Genomic DNA, 21,142 nt, shown 5'->3' with positions numbered 1-21,142 from the left:
TTATTTAATAATTTTATCTTCTTCTTCATAATATAAATGACAATAAATAGTGCATAAGAGCCTACCAAAGTGGGTCTATTTATATATTTTATTTAATAAGGAATAACTGCCGGTGCGTTTTGTAATGGATTTCGAAAGCACGAGGGAAAATATAAACTTTTAACAATAAATGATAACACCGCTCTTCCGTACCTTGGTTACAATATACAGAAACCTTTACGTGACGCTAAGTGAAATCTCTAGTAAACAAATGTAACTCTGCTTTTGTATGGTTACAATAAGTGTTCTGGTATCTTAAGCCGAATATACAAATCATCGCATAAATTTATTTATCTGAGTGCCAAATGTTAGATTTTCTACCTACGTTCTGTTATTCGCTCGCGTGAACGTTTACTACGTATTATATGGTATCGCAGGGCGCCATCTAGCGATAATACTGGGCAACAGGATGAAACTTTCACGCAAATTAATTTCATCGAACAAGTAAACGTTGATAGAAAATCTCATAATTGACACTCTGCTACCTAGTTACTAGGCACGACAATTGTACACCGTCGAACAAAAAATAACAGAAAGCTCTGTAATCTTACGGTCGTGATCAGTGCCTGGGCTACCTACAAAGCTACTTCCAAGCGATTTGTATTCCGGCACAGTACCCGTCAATTCTATTAAAATTATTTAGACTAAGACGTGCGGGCTGCATGTATAAATATTAGTATACGTATTTCGGAATGGCCTTTAAGATTGGCGGGTACTGGTGCTGGCGTCGTGCTACGGTGGTAAAAGCCTAAACTGAACTGCGATTGAACATAACAATAATGATTAAATACATAAAGCGAGAGTGAGTAAGGAATAAGAAATAAACTATCCCATCCGCAATTTAAGAGCAAGGCTCTAGTTAAGAAAATCAATCGTCTTTTGAAACATAGCGACTGGATATGCCAAGACTACCGATGCAGAGTCCGCTGAACTTTTATCTACCGTCACTTTTATATCAGACAGTAGGACCTATTCTTTATTATTTCGTCTGCAATGGGACTCCAACTAAGACTAACAAGCGAGCCAATGATCTATACAATGTTGGTACTACCTACTGAATACTGATAAATATTCTATTTATATAGTATAAATTTGAAGTAAACTAGCACTTAAAGCTAAAACTTTAAACTTTACTAGTTCGTTTCACGCGGAGTTAGTTTTAACAAATAAAAACCAATTTCACAGATTAACGCAACACCAACTACGCGTTGTCATCGTAAAAACTTATTTAAGAAACATTGTTGAAGCAGTTAGTCACGTCCAAACCATACTACCGGCCTACTACACGGCCTGGGTCTTTTGGCTCTAGCTTGGTGGACTACTGCCAGCTTTAGGCAGTGGTCCACAAAGCTGGCATTGGATTTCACATTTTTTCACACTTTAAGAATATCAGCCATGCAGGTTTCCTCACTATGTTTCCCTGCATCGTTAAAGCAAGTTATATTTAATTCTTAAGATGTACATAACTTCGAAAGTTAGATGTGCGTGCCGTTGTTCGCTCTCGGCTAATTGGTTAAATAAATATATAACCAATTCATTTTATTCCATAAACTGATTTTAAAAAATTATTTCAATGTCATAGCGAATCAGAAGACTTAAATATTTTTATTCGCTGCCACACAAGGAAACCTGTCTTAAACAACTCTCATGATATTAAAAAAAAAAAATTAAAACTTATGTAACATGAAGGTCAGAGTGTGTGTGTGTAAATGCGTGTATTTGTGCAATTAATTAATTTTAAAAGAAAATGTTGTTTAAATTGAATTATTTTTGGATTCGCAGTTCCATCATGACTTTCATTGGTGTTGCGGTTTAATTTCAGGCTAACAAAGTGTCACGTTAGTTGCGTTCATCTGTCATATTGGTGGGGATAAGTCACATGACACTTACTCTACTGTTACATTTGTTTACTTGGTCCGGCACCTTCCTACCTATGACATTCAAAACGTAACATATTCGCAACTACAAATTGTGACGTCGTACGTCGACGTAACAAAATGTATTTCGTGCTTAGTTACTTATACTAATTTTAAATTAAAAAGAAATAAGCTATATCTGCTATATTTTATTAGAATTTACGATTTAAACGTCATAAATAGTCGTGGCTATTAGTGTAAGATATTAAACTAACCACCGCAATACTAAAGTTAAAAATATAAGGTCAAGTTAAATATGATTAATTTCGCCTCTTTCTAGACTAATATGGCGTTAGGTGGCGTGACTAAAAATCAAGATTTTAAAACTACGTCAATACAATTCCACCTTCTAAACCGGCAGCTTTCAAAGCGAGCGCGTTGTGTTACTTATTTATGAAAGAGACTCAATTACACATTAAAAATACGGGCCTCCATATTACAAACTTGAGCTGGAAAAGTAAGACGACGAGTTTCTTATTGAGAGTTTTTTAATAAGACCAGGGAAATAGTTATAATTAGTCAGGAAATTAAATATTGGAGTTAAATTTAATGAAGAAAGTCAGTTTATAAAAAAGACTAAAGTCTTTATATTAAAGACTGAAAGACTCAAGTTTCTGACTTAGATGTGATCCAAAATCGGGCTTCTGCATCCTAGTTTAGGTTTGCAATTAATAATTCCGGTATAAGCTAAGTATGATGGACTAAATTCAGCACACAAGTTATGTTAGGGGACATTTGTTACTGTCTTTTAGGGTCTACAAGTTATGACCTTTTTTAAAACTTAAGGTTACAAAACTTCGTCTCAGTAGCCTTAATTATCAGTCTAAAGACTTGAGGATTTAAATACTGGTCTAGTAGTGAGGCTTTAAAAATGAGTGGTGTCTTTTCAAAACATCTGAAACGACAGAGTCTGTTTCATCACAAAATGGTTACCCTAATGATACGATGGTTTAGTTGAATACTCACACAAAGGCACCTAATGTAATGGTTAGAAAAAGCTAAGTCTAGCTGAAAAAGGAAAACTCACTCGGGCCTCTCGTTCACAGATCCCAGCTTCACCAGCGTCCGGAGGTGGCGGCCATTGTCTAGCTCTCTCGCGAGCTGCTCTTCGAGAGCGTCCGCGCGGCGCTCTAGGTCCTCCACCTGTTGTGTGTTTTGAATGGTGGTGGTTTCAGAGGTTAGAGTTTCCTTATCCCGTGCAGGATAAAGGAAACCCTTAGGGGCGACTCTACTGGAGCAGACATGCAGAGATAGAAACAGTCTCTTGCTAGTGTGTCGCACTGCGTTCCGCGCGAGACGATCGCCTCTTATATCCTTCCCTTTGCTACAAACTGTCGACTTTTCGATCAAAAAGTATTTCCTGGAGATGAGCACTTATTTCTCAATTTCACATTCTATAAACCGTTCTCCTCAGTTTAAGCTTTTAACTCTAGTTGCTGGTTCTGGCGCTCAAGGAATCTTACATACTCTTTTATCATAAATTTTATAATTGACAAATTTATTGTGGTCTTGTAGTCTCAGCCACCAGTTTTCAGTTCTATCGAGAAGGGTATGTCATCTCAGAGCTCAGTTTTGTGTCCTTTCCCATACAGATGCTTTGGTGCAAGGCATTCATTTAACCTTAAATGTGGTGTCCGATTAGAAAGGGGCCAACTCCGGATTAAACTAAATGCTACCAAAACGCCAGAGTTTTGATTTACTGCTAATCAGAATATAGTTCAACTAACTCCAAACTTTCTGAGACATCAGTACCGATAAATTTGTGTAGAAGCCAAGAACCGCTGGCACGAACATAGACATCCTCAATAAAGTCAGGCGGCACTTTACGTGAACCTGAACAGCTTTGCCTTGCTCCGGTTCGAGTACGGCCTCCGTTTATGGAATGGATCAGCCAAGTACAAGCTTGGTGCATCTGAATGTCGTTCTAAAATAATCATCTGCGGCCAATATGCGTTACAAATCTTCAACGTTTGAAACTCCACCTCACCCTTTTTTCATATACGTGATAAGAAACTGGTTCACAATTGATAAATAAATAAATTCTTAGTAAATATATATCTCTAGTTGAGCTCCCATCCCACGGCACGGTTTGCTTCCTTCTTTACTACTTCTAATAGATAACGGAACGATCTGTAATCATTGGCTTAAATTGTTCCTGGTTAATTATTATCATTCTGGCAAATTGGATTGGAATGGCATTCTGGATCCGTACTGACCCTTGTAAAAAAGGACCCAGATAGCCTTTTACCACCGTTACAACGCTGTCTAGACTGTCGAGACACGCCTCTGGGAATATGATGGAAAACTCTCAGGCATCAGGTTTCCTTACGATGTTTTCCTTCACCATTAAAGCCTAGCGCCACCGTTACCTACATACATATATTGCCAGCAGTGGCGTGCACAGTTTCCGGGCAGGTAAAAACTTTAGTTATCATAGAAAACCGTAGCACAAAAGTGATGTTTATCAGGCAGCATGATAATTTAACAGCAAACGAAATTCATTTTGTGACATACATTTTTGCAGCATAATCATTTTTAATTGTGGTGCAAAAAGGTGAATTATTTCTAAATTAAATCTCTATCTCTATATATATTTATATTATAAATATCTTATTTCAAGTAGTGTTAGAATAGCATCTCAGAAATCCTCAAACTAAAATTTTTATAATACATTTCAAATTAATCGTAATATCACTTAATTTATGTCAACATAATAATTATTACTCGCGCAGACAAAATCCAAACACTTTATTAAATTAAAACTGAGGTAATATCAGCTAAAATTGCCATTTTGGGTTCACCAAAACGTGGAACAATAGCTTACCATATTAATGCCATACAAAATTAAAATGTATAACTTTAAACTAAACGAATACGCCATTGGTTCGGAACGCCACTTCCTAGCGAGAAAATCGGCGGCTCTTACACAAAATATTCGTATTAACGATTTTATTGAAACGAACCTTATCGATGTTAAAATTAATCATAGTTATCGTATACATTTATATCAATCGCAAATCGGCCAAAAACCGCGTGAGTTGATGCCTCTTCTGACTTATAAGAACAACATCTAAGAGAAGATAAGAACAAATCTCAGACATCTCAAAACAGGAGGCATTCAGGTTATTATCTAACGTTATTATTAACTCACGCAAATACAAACACTTTATTAAATCAAAACTGAGGTTTGCATCCACAAGAATTGCTATTCATTACTAAGATTCGAGATAACGAGTGGGTCCACCATAAACATAACAACGAACCAAAGCTTACCCTATTTACGCCAAAGGAAACCAAGGGCGATATTATTTTGACTGGGCAGAATTGCTATCGAGCATACGTCGAATAAAAACCTAAATACGCGGTACTTCTTTACCGGCTGTTTAGTATTTTAGGAAAGAGACTGGCTTTTGAAACCAAATTTCTCTAACGAAGGCTACTTTTGACCGAAGAAAAGACTGGACCAGATTCTGACGGAACTTTTAAGGTTTGGTACAAGGAGTGTTCCTGGCAACTATATACCGCAGGAAACGGGAAAACAGAAATTGTACGCTGACGAAGACGCGTGCTGCTACTAAATAATTGTAGTTATAACATCGTGTTCATTCAATTAATTATATGATTAAAACATGAACACATTTTGTAGGTACACATGTTTAGTCACTATCTGTCATAGATTGTTGCAATACACATCTTATTTTATATAAATTCAATTAGCTAAAATAACATTACAATATAACCTAGCACAATAAATGAATATCATAACTCATACAGGTATTTAAGGGAAATAATTACTATCATGGAATGTGAAATCGAAAAAAAAGGAAACTAAAGTCAGTATGTAAAGAATAATAATAGTAAGTACATAGAAAAAGACTCATTTCAGGATTAATGACATTATAATCAACCAAACAGTTGTGTAATTTTGATTTAAATTACAAAAAAAAATATATATTCACCTTAGTTTTACTTCATATAAGAAAACCTAAAGCGTAAGAATAAACACAAGTTTTTAGTGGAGAGCATTGGCCTTTATGGGAAACTGTTGTCTGTTTTCAATAGAAACCTATTGTCCACAGATTACCATAAACGCCATGCTCATTGCTATTTCTTTTGCAGATCACTCAAACAGCGTTCCTAATAGAAATAGGATTTTCGATCCTCACTTTAGGTACGAAATCATACCATTAGTGGTGGAAAGTCCACCTGCGACACGCTTGTCAAATCCCGTATACGTTTTTGTTTTCCGTTTTCAGCGGTTTGCGTAAAGTAAGTATGTAAAGTTTGACCACAAAATCAATAATTTATTGTTTTTTATTTGCGCGATTTATTAATTCCAACGTCACACATAACTAAGAAATCACGGCGAGTCAGTACATCAGCCATCCAGCCAATTAAACGCATTATGAGCACTCCGGTATTGTATTTGGGTTGAATTTGGCTTGCACTAAAGTAATGTAGGTAAATACAACATAAACAGCGCAGCATGCTTACGAACAAATTGCCAAGTATTGTCGCACTCATATAATAACTATCACACAATTGTGTAGACGCAAGTTAATACAACATCGATTTAGGGTAATACGTACAGTTATGGAGCCTTGCCTGTCCTGAGACGTAGACGATTCTTGAGACGCCTTAAGTGACACTTTCTGATTTTTATAAATGAAAGATTTTAAAATATGTAGCAATAAATATTTCTTTTATTTCCAAGAATAAAAACATTTAAATGCTTTGGCTTTGGACGTGCACGCCACTTACTGCTTTCAGATGTTTGCGACTGGTGGTATATCCCCTCGGCCTGTAATACCTACTACCTATTCCCACCTGGCATTGTCCTCGGTAACCGTTACACCGTTGCAAGGTAGCTGATCATATTTGCCATACTGTTCGAGTTCTCGGCACATATTTTCCAAAGCACGCCGTGTCGGTCTCGGCCACACACACTGCCTGTAACGTAGCACGAATGTCATTATCTTTGACACCTAATGCGGTGGCTTTCGGACGTCTAAGAACTCTCACTCGTCCGTCTCCATCGATATCCAATAGTGGGAAAGGGGGGGATGTTATCTGCACATACTTGTTCTTCGCTCAGTCGAAATGCTTCTTATAAGATAACTAAAGTCTGATTTATGTATATTTCCGTGGAATTCTGCGGACCAAGAGCTAGCGCAATACACAGCGTATGCGTGGCGTACGCGCAAGTGACGGTTGCGTGTCAGTCGTGCCAGTCGTATAACACTGCCTGCATGGCTAGCATGGGCAGAACACATTTTTCCCTCCGGGGAAATGATACAATTTATCTTCTCAACTAAGCATACCGTATACAATTTTTTTTTTAATTGTACTTTCTTTATCCAGGATTGCCCCGAGTTTTAACTACAGCAACATTTTATAATTTCTGCATTCCTGGTAGCTCTGATCAAATACATAAAAATATTTAGTCACCATTTCTATAAGTATTATTTTAAATTCGACACTAATAATTAAATAATACTCACAAGAAGCTAACGAGAAACGAAAAACTGGCTTGCGTTCATGCGGTGTTGTCTGACTTGACCTGCCTTGGCGTATACGCGCGCACGCAGGTGGTTTGTCTATAGAGTTTATGTTATGTATGTATATCCAAAAATCAATGAAAATTTTCCTTTATATTACTCATAAGCAGGGCTCGAGACCGGTTATAACTTGATAAATAATTGAAAACTTAGGAACCGAAATGATACCAGTTAACAGTGACGCTCGGTTCTAAATTACCTTTATGATCGACGTTGAAACTTTTAAGTCTGCGATAACTAAGAGAGTCAGTATTCCACGGAAACAAAAATCAGACTTAACAATGAGCATTTAGCTATATAGCACTTTTCTCGGAATTGCTTGTGATATCTTATCAGCTGTTTCCCCAAGCTAATACAACTTTAGTACTATCCAGTATTCTAAAGTTTGTAGTTAAAATTTGGCAGTATTGAACACAAATAATTTGCATTGATTTCATAGTAGTGAATGAAGTAAAAAATAAACATGGATTACGGGTGACGAACCATTGGGTACTGCTTCTCTCTCTGCGGTCTGCTCCTGACACGGACCAAAGAATTACCTTGTTATAGAATCGACCTCCAATCATGGGCATCAGGTCCGAAATTGAACGGATCGATGACGACAGCAAATACCTGCCAAAATTAAAATAAAATATTAATATGTTTTCGGTTAAATTTATTACGTGAATGAAATTTAAGCCACACGCGGATTTCGTTTTGACAGTATCTTTAAAGTTTGGCCGCTGAAAGATGAAGCCACAAGAACTGACAAAAAAGATATTTGTCTCTGTTTTTATGCTAATTTGGATATTTAATATAGAAATATCAAAACGATGTTAATTCTACATTCAATATCAGTGAGTACAATAACAATATTATAACACTATTATTACCATTACGATACAAGACATCCAAGAAGTGAATATCACCAAGGAGATTCCTTTTTTATAATTTTTTTCCTTGGCGTAGATTCAATCTTGTATGCACATGTACGTAATAAGTCATATCAACTGTCGTGCATATGAAATATCACTAGCGTCACAATGAACCCCAATGATCACTGAAGAGGATGAACATTGTCTCCCGAGGTGTGAAAAGTAGAGTATTCAATATATGTATAATGTTATAATATATCAAGGGTTAACCCTGCATTGAGTATTGGTGCCTTTATATCTGGCGACCCTATAGCCCTAACAGCTATAGATAAGTTTTCTTTTCAATAACCTGACAATTTGAGCGTGATATAAAGAAATTCGGTCGTGGGTGGTCTTTCTGTTGTGGTCTATTATGCTGTAAATTGTTTTTAGCCAGTTTATTGGTAGTTGTAGACAACGACCTCCATTATGCCTTACTCTATTCAGCCTTTTGGTACTACTTTTGGATCCGAGATCCAAAGTCTTCAACTCTGTTAAGAGGTTTGTTTCCGATGAATGGGCATGGAACGACACCCACATTAGCTCTGGAAAAATGTTTGCAGTGAATGAATGTGTTGGTGAGGAATGGACCACATGTTCATTGCCACGTTGAATCATCTGAAGGCTCAGAGTAGGCGCCTGATTTACTAAAATTCTAACTGAATCTGACCTCATATTCGAATTGAAAATAATTTTGTATTCAGTTTTTATAAAAAAAAAAAGATATTTCTAGAAACTTAATTTGCCTATAGATATATTTTTGTGTTGTATTTATTCCTTTCAATAGAAAAAATATATGATTTTTCTTCTTTCAAACTGGCAGGTTATGGAAATTTCTCCAAATAATTGTCAGACTACCCATAGTCAGTAGGAAAAGGAGATCGAGATGTAGCATCTGTATAATAATCTAACCCGCTCGTGTCTTTCAAGGCCACAATTTTTGTTTGCAATTCCAAAAATCTGTCGTGGATTTCGATCGCGTCCAAATATATTTATATTTCGCAGAGTGTGCTCAAGATCTGTTTGATCTAGTTCACCCCAGCCCCTTTATACCATCGAACCGTAAGGATCTGCATTCCTACGTGGTTGATATACCACGGACGCGTATGAAGCGCTTTGCATCGCACCGCAAAGATCTGGAATGCCCTACCAGCTTCAATTTTCCCCAGTACCTACAGTATGAGTACCTTCAAATCAAGAGTGAATAGGCAAGCGCGCTCCACCTTAGGCAGTATCATACCATTTGCTTACCGTTTGTGATTGCAGTCAAGCGCTCGACTATAAACATTTGAAAAAACCTATATCAACGTTTGACACGGTCGAATAAATTAGTTTTATCCTATTTTCTACCCCTTTGTACGGCCACCTTCACCATGCCAACAAGCAAACTAAATTGTCTCCTATAACAGAACGATGTGGGGCGCATACGCTATTAATATCTGAAGCCTTCAAGTATTTCGTTGTGACTGTTTTTTTTACATTCTTTGAAAACCTGTTCACGCTCCTCCACCTGTGAAAGGGTATAATACCTCACTCTTTTTTTCTTTGTAGCATCTAACGTTCACAAGCCCCACGACGCTCGAGTATATCCCGAAATCCCCTATTATTAGTGAAAGGAGCTGAGACTGATGTATACCAAGTTTAAGTTGCATAGCTATCTTTTACATCTGTACTGAGTATCATAGGTATGGAATTACGATTTAAAACAAATCTTTATATGTACTTGATTCTCTAAAGAAGTTTGTAGACAATGTAGGAGTGCGCTGCGTCCCTCAATATGCGCACAGGAATCCGCAGGGCACAGCTAGTATGCTATCCAACACCTCTTATTGTTGTAGCTGGTAATCAGGTTTCTTTGATGAAATATTAGGATATTTCATTTTGTTTAATGTATTAATATATAGATTGTAAAGTATGTAAACCTTAACAGATGTGTTTTAAAACATTTAGGGAGGGATTTTTTAAAACTTACTTACCCCCTAAAACGGTGAATTCTTCAGTAATTTTCATTATTAGACTTTGTTATTCGATCTATGAATGAATAGAGACTCAGCATAAATAAAATCGATTCTAATACTAGGAATGTTGAAGTCTGATTATATTGTCTTTCATCGTACAGCTAATACTTCTATTGGCTATCTCATATTTATTCTATAGATATAGACGAGATAATGGGTAGACATCATTTCCTTGTGGTGCGCACGCTAGCCCTACTGTTCGGCTAGCATAGGAAGGAGATAAAAATTATATCCTCCGACAAGGGATAAAATTTACGAGTCCACCTCTTAGAGCAAGGCAACATCAACAGGAGAAGTTTACTCGAGTTTAGTAACACACCTATATTATGTGGTTATTATTTCCACACGTGACAATGCCTGGAGAGTTGATGCGGGAGGAGATAAAAATTTTTTCCCGGGTAGAAAAACGTGCAGTGTGCATCTGGAACCCTAAGAGCTTTAGTTTTAAGACTGTAGTTTTCACCATCACCATCACCTTCTATATAGGCTAATTTAAATAAACACAATTTTGATTCAATTAGATAAAGTTTTCTTCGACGATCGAAAACGCAGTCAGTAACATAAAATAAAATGTCAGTTTATAGCAGGCACTTCTAAATTACTACTTATTTCTATCATTTCCCTTTTTCCAGAAATAGACTACTAGATATTTTTTGATAGAAAGTCACTAAGTTGACTTAACTTATGTTACTGTGAGTGACGTCCAACAACTAAGCAGTTCTATACTAAAGCCAAGGTCGGAAAATATATGTAAACAAACCATAATATAATTATATATAATTTAATATTCATAATTTTGATGTGACTTCATCTTGGCACATCAGGGTTCTTTATAATATAACCAAAAAGTAACGAAGTTAACGATTTTTATAATAGCCATAACACCAATAAGTAAAAGTTATACAGAAATCTTATTATGTTACAAATTTTATTTGCCCAATTTGGCTCAAGTATTACTAGTTAGTCAGAAATATAAGGTGGAAACTCCACAAGCGCTCAATATTAATAAAATCATTTATAAGGATGGCTTCGTTAACTTTATTCAGTGATCAGAACATTTTTGATTGGATTGATTATTATTACGTTTTATTAGCACGAAGTGAGACATGCGTTAATATCGTTATGAAACCTAATGATGTTGAAGTTTTGCTGGTTTTCTAAATGTTTTTTTAAAATAATATTTTACATAGATGGCGGCAAAATAAAGAATTTGTTTTCTTTTTTAACCCCAAGGGGTTAAAAAGGTGATAAAAGCATTAAAAGTTATATTTATAAAATTGATATTTAAACGGCATGTTTCTCGCTTTCTAGCTACGGGTATAGGCACTTTAGGTTAATTTCTTTATCTCACGCGATATCCAAAGTTCACTGACAAAAGTAGCTGGCATCATCATATAAATATAATATATATGAACATGCATTGTTTTGTTTGATATTCATACAAACATCTATGAGCTATCTTAGTACCCATAACACAAGCTACGCTTACTTTGGGGCTAGATGGCGATGTGTGTATTGTCGTAGTATATTTATTTATTTAATTGATTGCCGAGGGCGTGAAATAACGACGAACAAACAAACATAACTTCGCATTTATAATATTAGTATGGATTTCTGTTTGCTATTCAAGTTAATCTGTTCTGAAGGAGTCGAAAATAATGCTAATATGTTTTTTTTTTTAAATCAGGATGTCTATTTTTATAGCTTCTAGCTGAACTGATTGTGCCAAGTCACAGTCAATTATTATCCATACAAAAAGCAATAACTAAAGCAAATAGCTCTAGTTTGCATTGCCCATGACGTTACGACTGCGGCCATGACACCCGGCGAGCATTTTCAATTTTTATAAATATAATTTGCAATCAATTTCAAAACTTCTGTGATAATAAGATATTTTATGAAAAAAGTAGATACTTCCGAACGTCATAGAGCAGTTTTGAGATAGTGTCGCCTTTGTTTATTTTTACTCCTCATTGACTTCTCCTCCACCACCTATTAGACTATCCTCAACCTATTATCATCAGGGCGGCCTATTCAAGCTTAATACCCGTTCTCACTAAAGCTAGGAAACGCTTCAATGATGCTGGTGATGATGGAAATGATGCCAAGAGAAAAAAGACGTTTCGTTATGTTTAAGGAACTCTTAAACTGACATTTGACAAAGGAAAAAAATAAATCCTCGTATTTTTCAATAACCTTCAATTCATACTGAAAATAAAATTATGATAATAGAAACTAAATATACCAAACCTTGTGGCAAGAATCACAGACAAGTTATATGACTTGCCCAGTGAAAAGAGCCAGTGGCCAGGCGTCACTTACTTAAGCGTTACTTACGTTAGTGAAAACGGGCATAGGACTCTCATCGATTTAATGAAAGGCCTTATATTTTGAGAATAAGTGAATTTCGGGGAAAAGGTCTTGTCAGGGAAAAAGTTTTCTCGCATATAGTATGTTTAAACTTGTCATAACATCTCTTTAGGTGTACTATTTGTATCCAGCTGGTTTTGATAAATTGAAGAAAAATGTGCACGAGCTAGTTTTCATTAATTGTTTTTCTTTGTGTCTAAATGTGATTTTGAAAGGAATAAATGCAACGGAAGCTTTGTTTGTTTGCGAAGTTTGCGATGTTTATGGACTTAATGCACAAGGTTGGTTTAAGCGTCGTCAATCCGGGATTTTTTTATGCCAAAGATGGGCCTGGCTCCGTTACGGTTTGACTGTGCAAAAACCGAGGTTTACTCGAAATAAGGTGATGCTGTGTGTATGGTGGCATTGGAAGAGCATTATTCACGAACCGAGGGAACCATCGATTCGGATCTGTACCTATTGCCAACAACTGAGAGATGAGATTAAAGGAAGATGTTGAGAGAAAGCAGCCGGAATTGATCATTAGGACGGGATTCTTTTCAGCAGGACAAGGACACTCAGCGAAAAAAGTTACAAAATCGGGCTGGGAAGTGCTTATGCATCCGCCATATAGCCCTGACCTTGCACGTTCGGAATTCCACGTGTTTCGGTCTTTTTACTCAGTGTCCCATTAAGAGATGTGTGTCAAAACTACATGTCGCGTCTTTTTATCATGAGTTCCAAGATTTCTACAGCAGCGGGATCATCAAAAGTCATCGAACTAAATGGCACATATATAGTGTGATTGAATGTAAATAAATTTTAACAAAAAAGTCCTGAGCTTTCATACAAAATGGAAAGAAACTTTTTCCCCAACCCAATAGTATGTCATAAACAAAATTAATCGATAATTATGCGAACGACAAATTTATAGAAACGATAAATTGCCAATAAATAGTGTTTTTATTTCAATGAACAGATACAATTTATTTTACAATTTAAACATTAATTAATTAAACATCTATACAATTTATGCCCTTGTAGACAAGAGCTTTAGGATAAATTCCAAAGAATCTTAGTCTTGATTTGTATTCAGCGAATGCAGTAGTGCAAAATAAAGATAGACCACTGGTAATAACGTACATTGGCAGCTCAACTTTGCTATAATCTACCGATTGACTTAACCTGAAAGGTGATCAATAAAAATAATTAATCGCATGTTCAATTCATTCAATAACATTTGAATCACCAGCACGCCTATATATGTCCCATTCCACAGGCCTCCTCTATCACGGAGGGAGAGTTATTATTATATGTTAGTTAATATAGTGGACAAATCAATTCTTAACTGGAAAACGCAACGGTAATCGAACCTACTAGACCAATGAGGCAGTTCTATGTAACAATATATTACCAACCCGTCTGTCCAGCGTGGTGTATATGGGCAAAAACTCCGGTTTAGAGAGGCATTTAGCCCAGCAGTGGGCTGTGGTATATGACCTTTGAATGCTGCCCCAACAAACTCAATCGCGTTATATTATGTAACGGTTGCCACTTTGAAAATATAATGTCCGTATTCTAATGTGAATACATTTTTCTATAATTCCAATTTTTCAGCCTCTCTAGGAGCTCATATTGGCTTTAGCGCTATTCTTTTTTAAACAACAGATCTGCCTTTTTAATTAATTAAAATTCAAATTCATTTATTTCAAGTAGGCCTACTTTATAAGCACTTTTGTAACGTCAAGTATATATGTTTGTAGTGACTCTACCACCGGTTCGGAAAGCAGATTCTACCGAGAAGAGCCGGCAAGAAACTCAGTAGTTGCTCTTTTCAAACATCAACATTTACAATCATTTTGCTATCTTGCGGGAGATGAGAGCGAGGCTGGCTGCTTCCAATCTACCTTGTCATTGAGGAATTCATCAAATGTATAGTAACCTCGCTGTACTAGATGACCTTACTATAAGGTACATTATTTGGCGCCATATGAAAGTAGGTTGAAGGTGAAAGCCGAAGGAACGCAGACGGATTTAAAACAGCATGAAGTATTCAATGAGAATTGAAAATTATAATACGAGTATGTTATTGTATTTTTAATATTAAGCAATAAAGCTTTTTTTTAAATGTCAGTTAATTTAAGTGTGATTCGTAATATTTAATATAGTATATTGTTTAACGAATTAATTTTAATTTTTGATTAACTGCAATTAATAGTATCTTCATATGTGGTTATAAGATTTGCATGCACGCAATCGTGTGAAGCATTGTCACTTGAAAGCCAAATGGTCGTAGAGACACTAAAATTAGGGTAGCAAATTTTGCCAGCCTCTTTTTTATTTTAAAAGAACGCTTGGTTTACGAGTGTAGAAGAATTTGCTTTAAACCGTTGTGCATAAATTCAATTTTAACTCTACTGTTGTTTAATGTGCACGTTGGAGGATAACTTGCGTCTATGTGTGTGTTATAAAATGCGCATTAAAGCTGGGAGCCGCTTTAAAGTACTTCACTGCCGATTAAACGTGATAAATTGTCTACCACACTATTTTTTCTAGTTAACCTTAAACTGTTATACTAAGTAGATGATCAAATAATAACAAATGATAAAAAACCGAAAAAATTATGATCAAAACCGGCCGGTGTTAATTCGAAACGCCGAATAAAAAGCGTTTTTCTCTCATTTATCTTTGCTTAATGAATGCCTCGTTGGTCTATAAGTACGCTCAGTACCAGCCCGGTTTTGGAACTGGCTCCCCGGTACTCACCAATGTAATGGGGTGGATAGAACGCTTTTGAAGATCTACGCCACGCCATAAAAAAAATTCTAATTCTAATTCTAATTCTTTGACAGGCCTACATTAATAAATAATACAGTGCAACGTCGATATAACAAATTTTTTAATCAAAGCTTTGGTTATATTAAGGGTAGATTGATCTACATTTTGTTTTAAAGACGAAACAAAATAGTTTTTATTAATTCATTGTTATTTCGTTAATTATTATAGAGTTATCGTTTTATCGAGGTTTAAAAAAAAAAAACGACTCTTATGGACAATTCGAGGAGATTACAAAAAAAATCTTAAATCGAGGAAGTCGTTACCTTTAAGTACGTTTATTGAGGTTGCACTGTATTTGAATCTGACCCGCTCTAAAACATCTCCCTCACATGAGAAAGGCCTGTGGGCTTCGATCAATAAATAATGAATATACTACTAGTTCAGTTGACAGTTGTCAAAAGATTTTTTTGACAACCTACTATTAAAAGGATACGGAATAAATTATTTTAAGTAAGAAAATACCGTTTTGTACCCTTGAAACCACCGGCTTGCACCACTGGTAGTGCAATGGGTATTAAAAAATACCCTTAATGCTGTGATGCCATCAACTATAATCAATTCGTTTTAAAGTAAAAAAGACAGTTTTAATATGAAGTCACTTAAATTTCATATTCTTTATAGCCTGAACAATAAACAACAAAAAAAAAATTATCAATAGGTAACAAATAAGTGGCTTTAATAACGAAATTTATCTTATGCACGGTCTACTGTAATCTCGCCATTCACTAAATGCATTTGCGCGTTTTGCAGTTTTTGTAGATTGAAATGATAATGACAGTCTTGCGTTTACTAAACGTTTTACATGATAGTAAAACGTTTAGTAAACGCAAGACTGTCACCGAGTTCTTGTGTACTTAGTTTTTTATTTTGGAATGAAAACCTTCTAAAGCATGGGCCGTGCGATGACGTTCTCTTTAAACTATTCAAGAAATTTATCATAATGATATGATTCCTGTTTTATGTAATCAAAACCTTGTACAAGTTGGTCCGCTGGAATGCGCGGTTAAACCGCTGTCATGGCTACAATTTTTCTGTCAGACATAGTTTATGTACATCCAAAGGCTTTCGCTTTTTTCCAAATATTACGCGTCCAAAGTACACAGACTACAATCCCGGGAAATTTCATTATCACAGTGGAATTATTGTAGAGCCAATTGAGGTATTTGTGACTTTATTAAATTAAAAAGAACATAATGATTTATTTTCTGTCCATTTGACATAAAAGCAAATATTAACGGTATAAAGTATTTTTTTTTTCCAAATATTACGCGTCCAAAGTACCCGGACTACAATCCCGGGAAATGTTTAAAAAAATAGAGTTCCTTGCCCCAATTTCATAACCACAGTGGAATTATTGTAGAGCCAATTGAGGTATTTGTGATTTTAGTAAATTCAAAAGAACATAATGATTTTTTGATTTGAGATAAAAGCAAAAATTTACGGTTTAACATTAGAACTTCCCTTAAAACTATTCATGTCCCCGTGCAGACTGTATAGATGCTTAAATGGCCTTGGACACCAAGCATATGCACCAAATATAACGTACTGAACACCACTACAACTTTTATAATTTTTTGGCGATAACTGCACAGCCCTTGGGTAGTGTAGTAAATTTGGTTTCTAACGTTCCTATCTACTCATATTGTTTGTTTTTGTTACAAAGAACTACTTGTTGGCAGTGTAGTAAAATACCAGTGCCGCAAGCCGATAGTGTCAAGGGTACATAACGGATATATAATACAATACATTATATGCATTATTTCTAAACGCACAGCTGAAAAATATAAAGTACAAGTGTTAAGCTGGACATATTATCCGAAGGGATTCTACACAGTCTAACTCAAACTGCGCTTGTAAACCAACCCTACATTATCAGGTCAAAATACGGTTTTTTTTTTAATACATTTCTATAAAACTTAACTTATAGTTAAGATTACCAAACAACGGTTAGTTGGTATACATTTCATTTCGAGTTTGGTTATATTACAAGTAAATTAATTATTTATCGAAGGCTATGGGACATAAATAGGCGGAATCAGCAATCGGAGTAGGTACATTGATGTAGGGTATGAATTTGAAGCCGATAGATTAGGTCCTAGTGGTTAGGACTTCGGCTTCACTGTCGGTGGGCCGAGTTCGAATCCTAGCAAGCACTTCAACTTTTCTAAGTTATGTGCGTTTTGAGTAATTGAAATGTCACTAGCTTCGACCGTGAAGTAAAACATGGGGAGACCTACATGCGATTATGAGTTGATACGGTGACGATGAGGGTGATGATGGTGATGACATGATCTCAAACATATACATTAACTAGCTGACCCCCGCAACTTCGTCTGTACCCAATCGATTATTACCGTTTTTAATATTTAAAAAAAACTTAGGACCTAATTGCAGCGCCATCGGGTCTATGGATACGGATATGCATCCAGAATTTCGGAATGTGGAAATAACTTTTTTATTTTGGAATAGCAAAATTGTTGTGTATAGATATATACATATTAATATAATGTATTTCTTCTTAGCACTTTCAACGTTACGGTGGCAGGCATTCCATTATAAAAACATGAAGTCTTCGAAAATTCTTAAATTCAAGTTAATTTTTTACTAGCGGAGTATCGTTAGTAAGATTTTTACGATAGTTATAGTTAGTTTAACTAAAGCTTTATTAACTTGTGATGTAACTAACTCATGTATAGTCGGCTCGTCAAGAGCGCTTTTTAGCCGTGTTGTGGATTTCGGGATATAACCCTGGCTTTAATTTATTTCTTTTAAAAATTAAGTAGATCTAGTTTGTTCTGATTCATGCCACACAACAAGTGAAATTACCGCTGTAAAATTTTATGAAGCATATACCACCACCAAACCAAAATGCAAAGTAAATTTCGTGCGAACGCAAAGCTATTTTCATTATACAGATGAATTAAATTTTATTATTACATTTTTACCAAATATCTATCTACAAAATTTCAAGTTTAATAGATCCCACTAATGTATTAGTATTATTTAATGCAATTGCAGAAATGCACAAAGTTTCCCGAAAAGAAAAGAAAATCCATGTATGAGAACATGACGTAAGGTGATACCGTCCGGTTCAAACTTTATGACCTGTCGAACTTCGCGCGTTTCAATGCGCAGAATTAAATTTTAAGTATCAGCCAATGAGCGGAGCGATACAGTTCTTGATCTTTCACTTTTATATTATATACAACGTTTTAGCGAAATACGAAATACTGTTGAAGGATGCATAAGTATATTACATAAGGAAACACCACCCTATAAAAATATAAAAAAAAATTCCAACAAAAAAACTAATTCAAACAAAGTGTCTATTTTGACAACCCTATTGAAGATAAAAGACCGACACGCGCACAGTACCTACGCTATGCGACGCGTACCTTATAAAGTGACAGGAGTCACTTGATATTAATTTTGCATATGATGTATCTGATACCTTTCAGTAAAAGCTGTAAATAAATAAATATACTGCGACAATACACACATCGCCATCTAGCCCCAAAGTAAGCGTAGCTTGTGTTATGGGTACTAAGAGGACTGATGAATATTTTAATGAATAATTTACATAAATACTTAAAATATACATATAAACACCCAGAAACTGAAAAACATTCATGCTCATCACACAAACATTTTCCAATAGTGGGAATCGAACCCAAGGCCTTGTACTCAGAAAGCAGGTTCGCAAAAAAGCGCAAACTGCGCCAATCGGCCGTCAATGCTATGGCAGTGGTTTACTCAAAAACTATTAGCGTTTCGGTTGCGCAGATAAGTCTCAAAGACAGTAAATAATGTGCCTCTAAAGCCTGCGAGGTAATATTTCGGTTTTCATTTACACGTTGTATATAGTGTGTTTCGATACAAATAATTAAATATTAGGTATCTGCCAACCAGCGGGACTCGCAGCTAGTTTCCGCGACGACATAAAGTTCGAAACGGACTGTACATGAAATCAATTTACCCACTCCGTTCACAGGTGATTTAAGTTAATATTTTGTGTTGATCTTACATTGCGACACGAGTGAAATCCTTTGAATACACCCGTTTCACATAGTCCAAGCAGGCGTCAATGTCATCGACCTCGGTGGTGCGGCAGGCCAGCGACAGAGCCAGGAGGCCCAACGCGGTCAGGTCTTCCTGTTGAGCCTGCAATTATTAAGCCACCTATTAACATCATGCTGGCATCATGCAATACAACTTTAGTGGATCACTTAGCTAGTCCGCGCTGCCAAAAGATATCTGCGCTTTTTATGTTATGCCACTGCGAATAAAGAAGGTCCAAAATTTCGGGCGAGAATCTAGTTCTTTACTTTACGTCTATCTATATATATATATAAAAGCGAAAGTGTGTGGGTATGTTCCGTATAGGCTCCGAAACGGCTAGACCGATTTCAATGAAACTTTCAGGGTATCTCCGGATTGACCTGGCGAGTAATCCTGTAAAGTTTGGTGACGATCGGAGCACTCCTATTTTTGAACTGTCAAGGTGTCAAATTCAGCTTTTATTTACTATGATGATATTCTATTGTTTGGTGTACATGGGTGTAGATAATGATCTTCGACCGCTCGAGAAGAGAATAGAAGAGAATGAATACGGAGAGAAATAAATGATTTAATATATTATAAGACTTAAATGAAAAAATTAATGATGTAAGTTTATTGTTTAAATAAAATAAAGCAAAATCTAGCCCGGCGAAGCGGGCTGGGTACGCCAGTATGTTATGAATTAAAAAAAATTAAGAAAACGGTTGACCTAAAGGCCGTCCCTGCAACTTCCCGCTAATTCCATACATATTTTGTTCTTCGAGCTCAAAAGTCTTATAAAAGTTTCACCCACACCCACACACTTTCTCTTTTATATGTATAGATTTGTTAAATTCTCAATTAATTAACCATACTTTTTTTTATCATCACTTTAGTGAAAACAACCTGCTTTTTTATACATGTTGTAACGTCAAATTCAAAATTCGTTAACATATTTCTTTATCACCTATTTAAGGTGATATACCAGCAGATGGCACTTTTGATGCATACGTTCATCACATAGCTGGAAGTAATCATGAATGTGAATGCATGGCATATGCTGAGCTTTAAACCCTTTCTGTCTACTGTTACAGGACAGACAGACATCCCGTTTATATTTTATTATGGGATGTACTGTTTGCACCGCTTAACATGAATAAATGTTTTGTCTCTTTCTATCTAATATACTCGGAAAATCTGCAACTCTCTGTCTCGCTTTAATGAGTATAGTTGGACTTACCTGAACGATGTGTGTATCATCAAGAAGTTCTCCCATGCCACCCCATGAGATGCGCGAGCGATTTCCGGTCACCACAACCTTGGTTACGTCCAAGTTCCTGCCGACAGACAAAAACATTGATCTATTTTCTGTACATGGGAATATTGGTTTTTTTTTTTACAACTTGTAACTGAATTACGAAATAATGTTGAAAGGTGCATAAGTGGACAGCTCTCTCTGGGGAAGCTGGGATGGTGTGCACACGCGCTGTAGT

General features: G+C 35.9%; 1 protein-coding gene across 3 annotated transcripts in view; it reads right to left on the bottom strand.

Moving 5' to 3' along the window:
• The window catches only part of LOC120636535 (PAN2-PAN3 deadenylation complex subunit PAN3), a 61,989-nt gene that overhangs the window by 4,504 nt on the left and 36,343 nt on the right, over positions 1-21,142 (bottom strand). The window contains exons 14-17 of one of the 3 annotated variants that reach the window (XM_039908052.1): positions 20,890-20,986; positions 19,636-19,772; positions 8,053-8,125; positions 2,983-3,098 (exon numbers count right to left, since the gene is read on the bottom strand). In XM_039908052.1, coding sequence (XP_039763986.1) covers positions 2,983-3,098; positions 8,053-8,125; positions 19,636-19,772; positions 20,890-20,986 — 423 coding nt within the window. Of the gene's footprint in view, positions 1-2,982; positions 3,099-6,782; positions 6,906-7,996; positions 8,126-13,741; positions 13,959-19,635; positions 19,773-20,889; positions 20,987-21,142 lie in introns of those variants that run through there. The other 2 variants (XM_039908054.1, XM_039908055.1) reach the window with 2 other exon arrangements.

The sequence above is a fragment of the Pararge aegeria genome, chromosome Z (assembly GCF_905163445.1).
Source record: "Pararge aegeria chromosome Z, ilParAegt1.1, whole genome shotgun sequence".
Classification (NCBI taxonomy): Eukaryota; Metazoa; Arthropoda; class Insecta; order Lepidoptera; family Nymphalidae; genus Pararge; species Pararge aegeria.
Note: the sequence above shows the minus strand (reverse complement) of the source record. Positions and strands in the feature narration are given on the sequence as shown.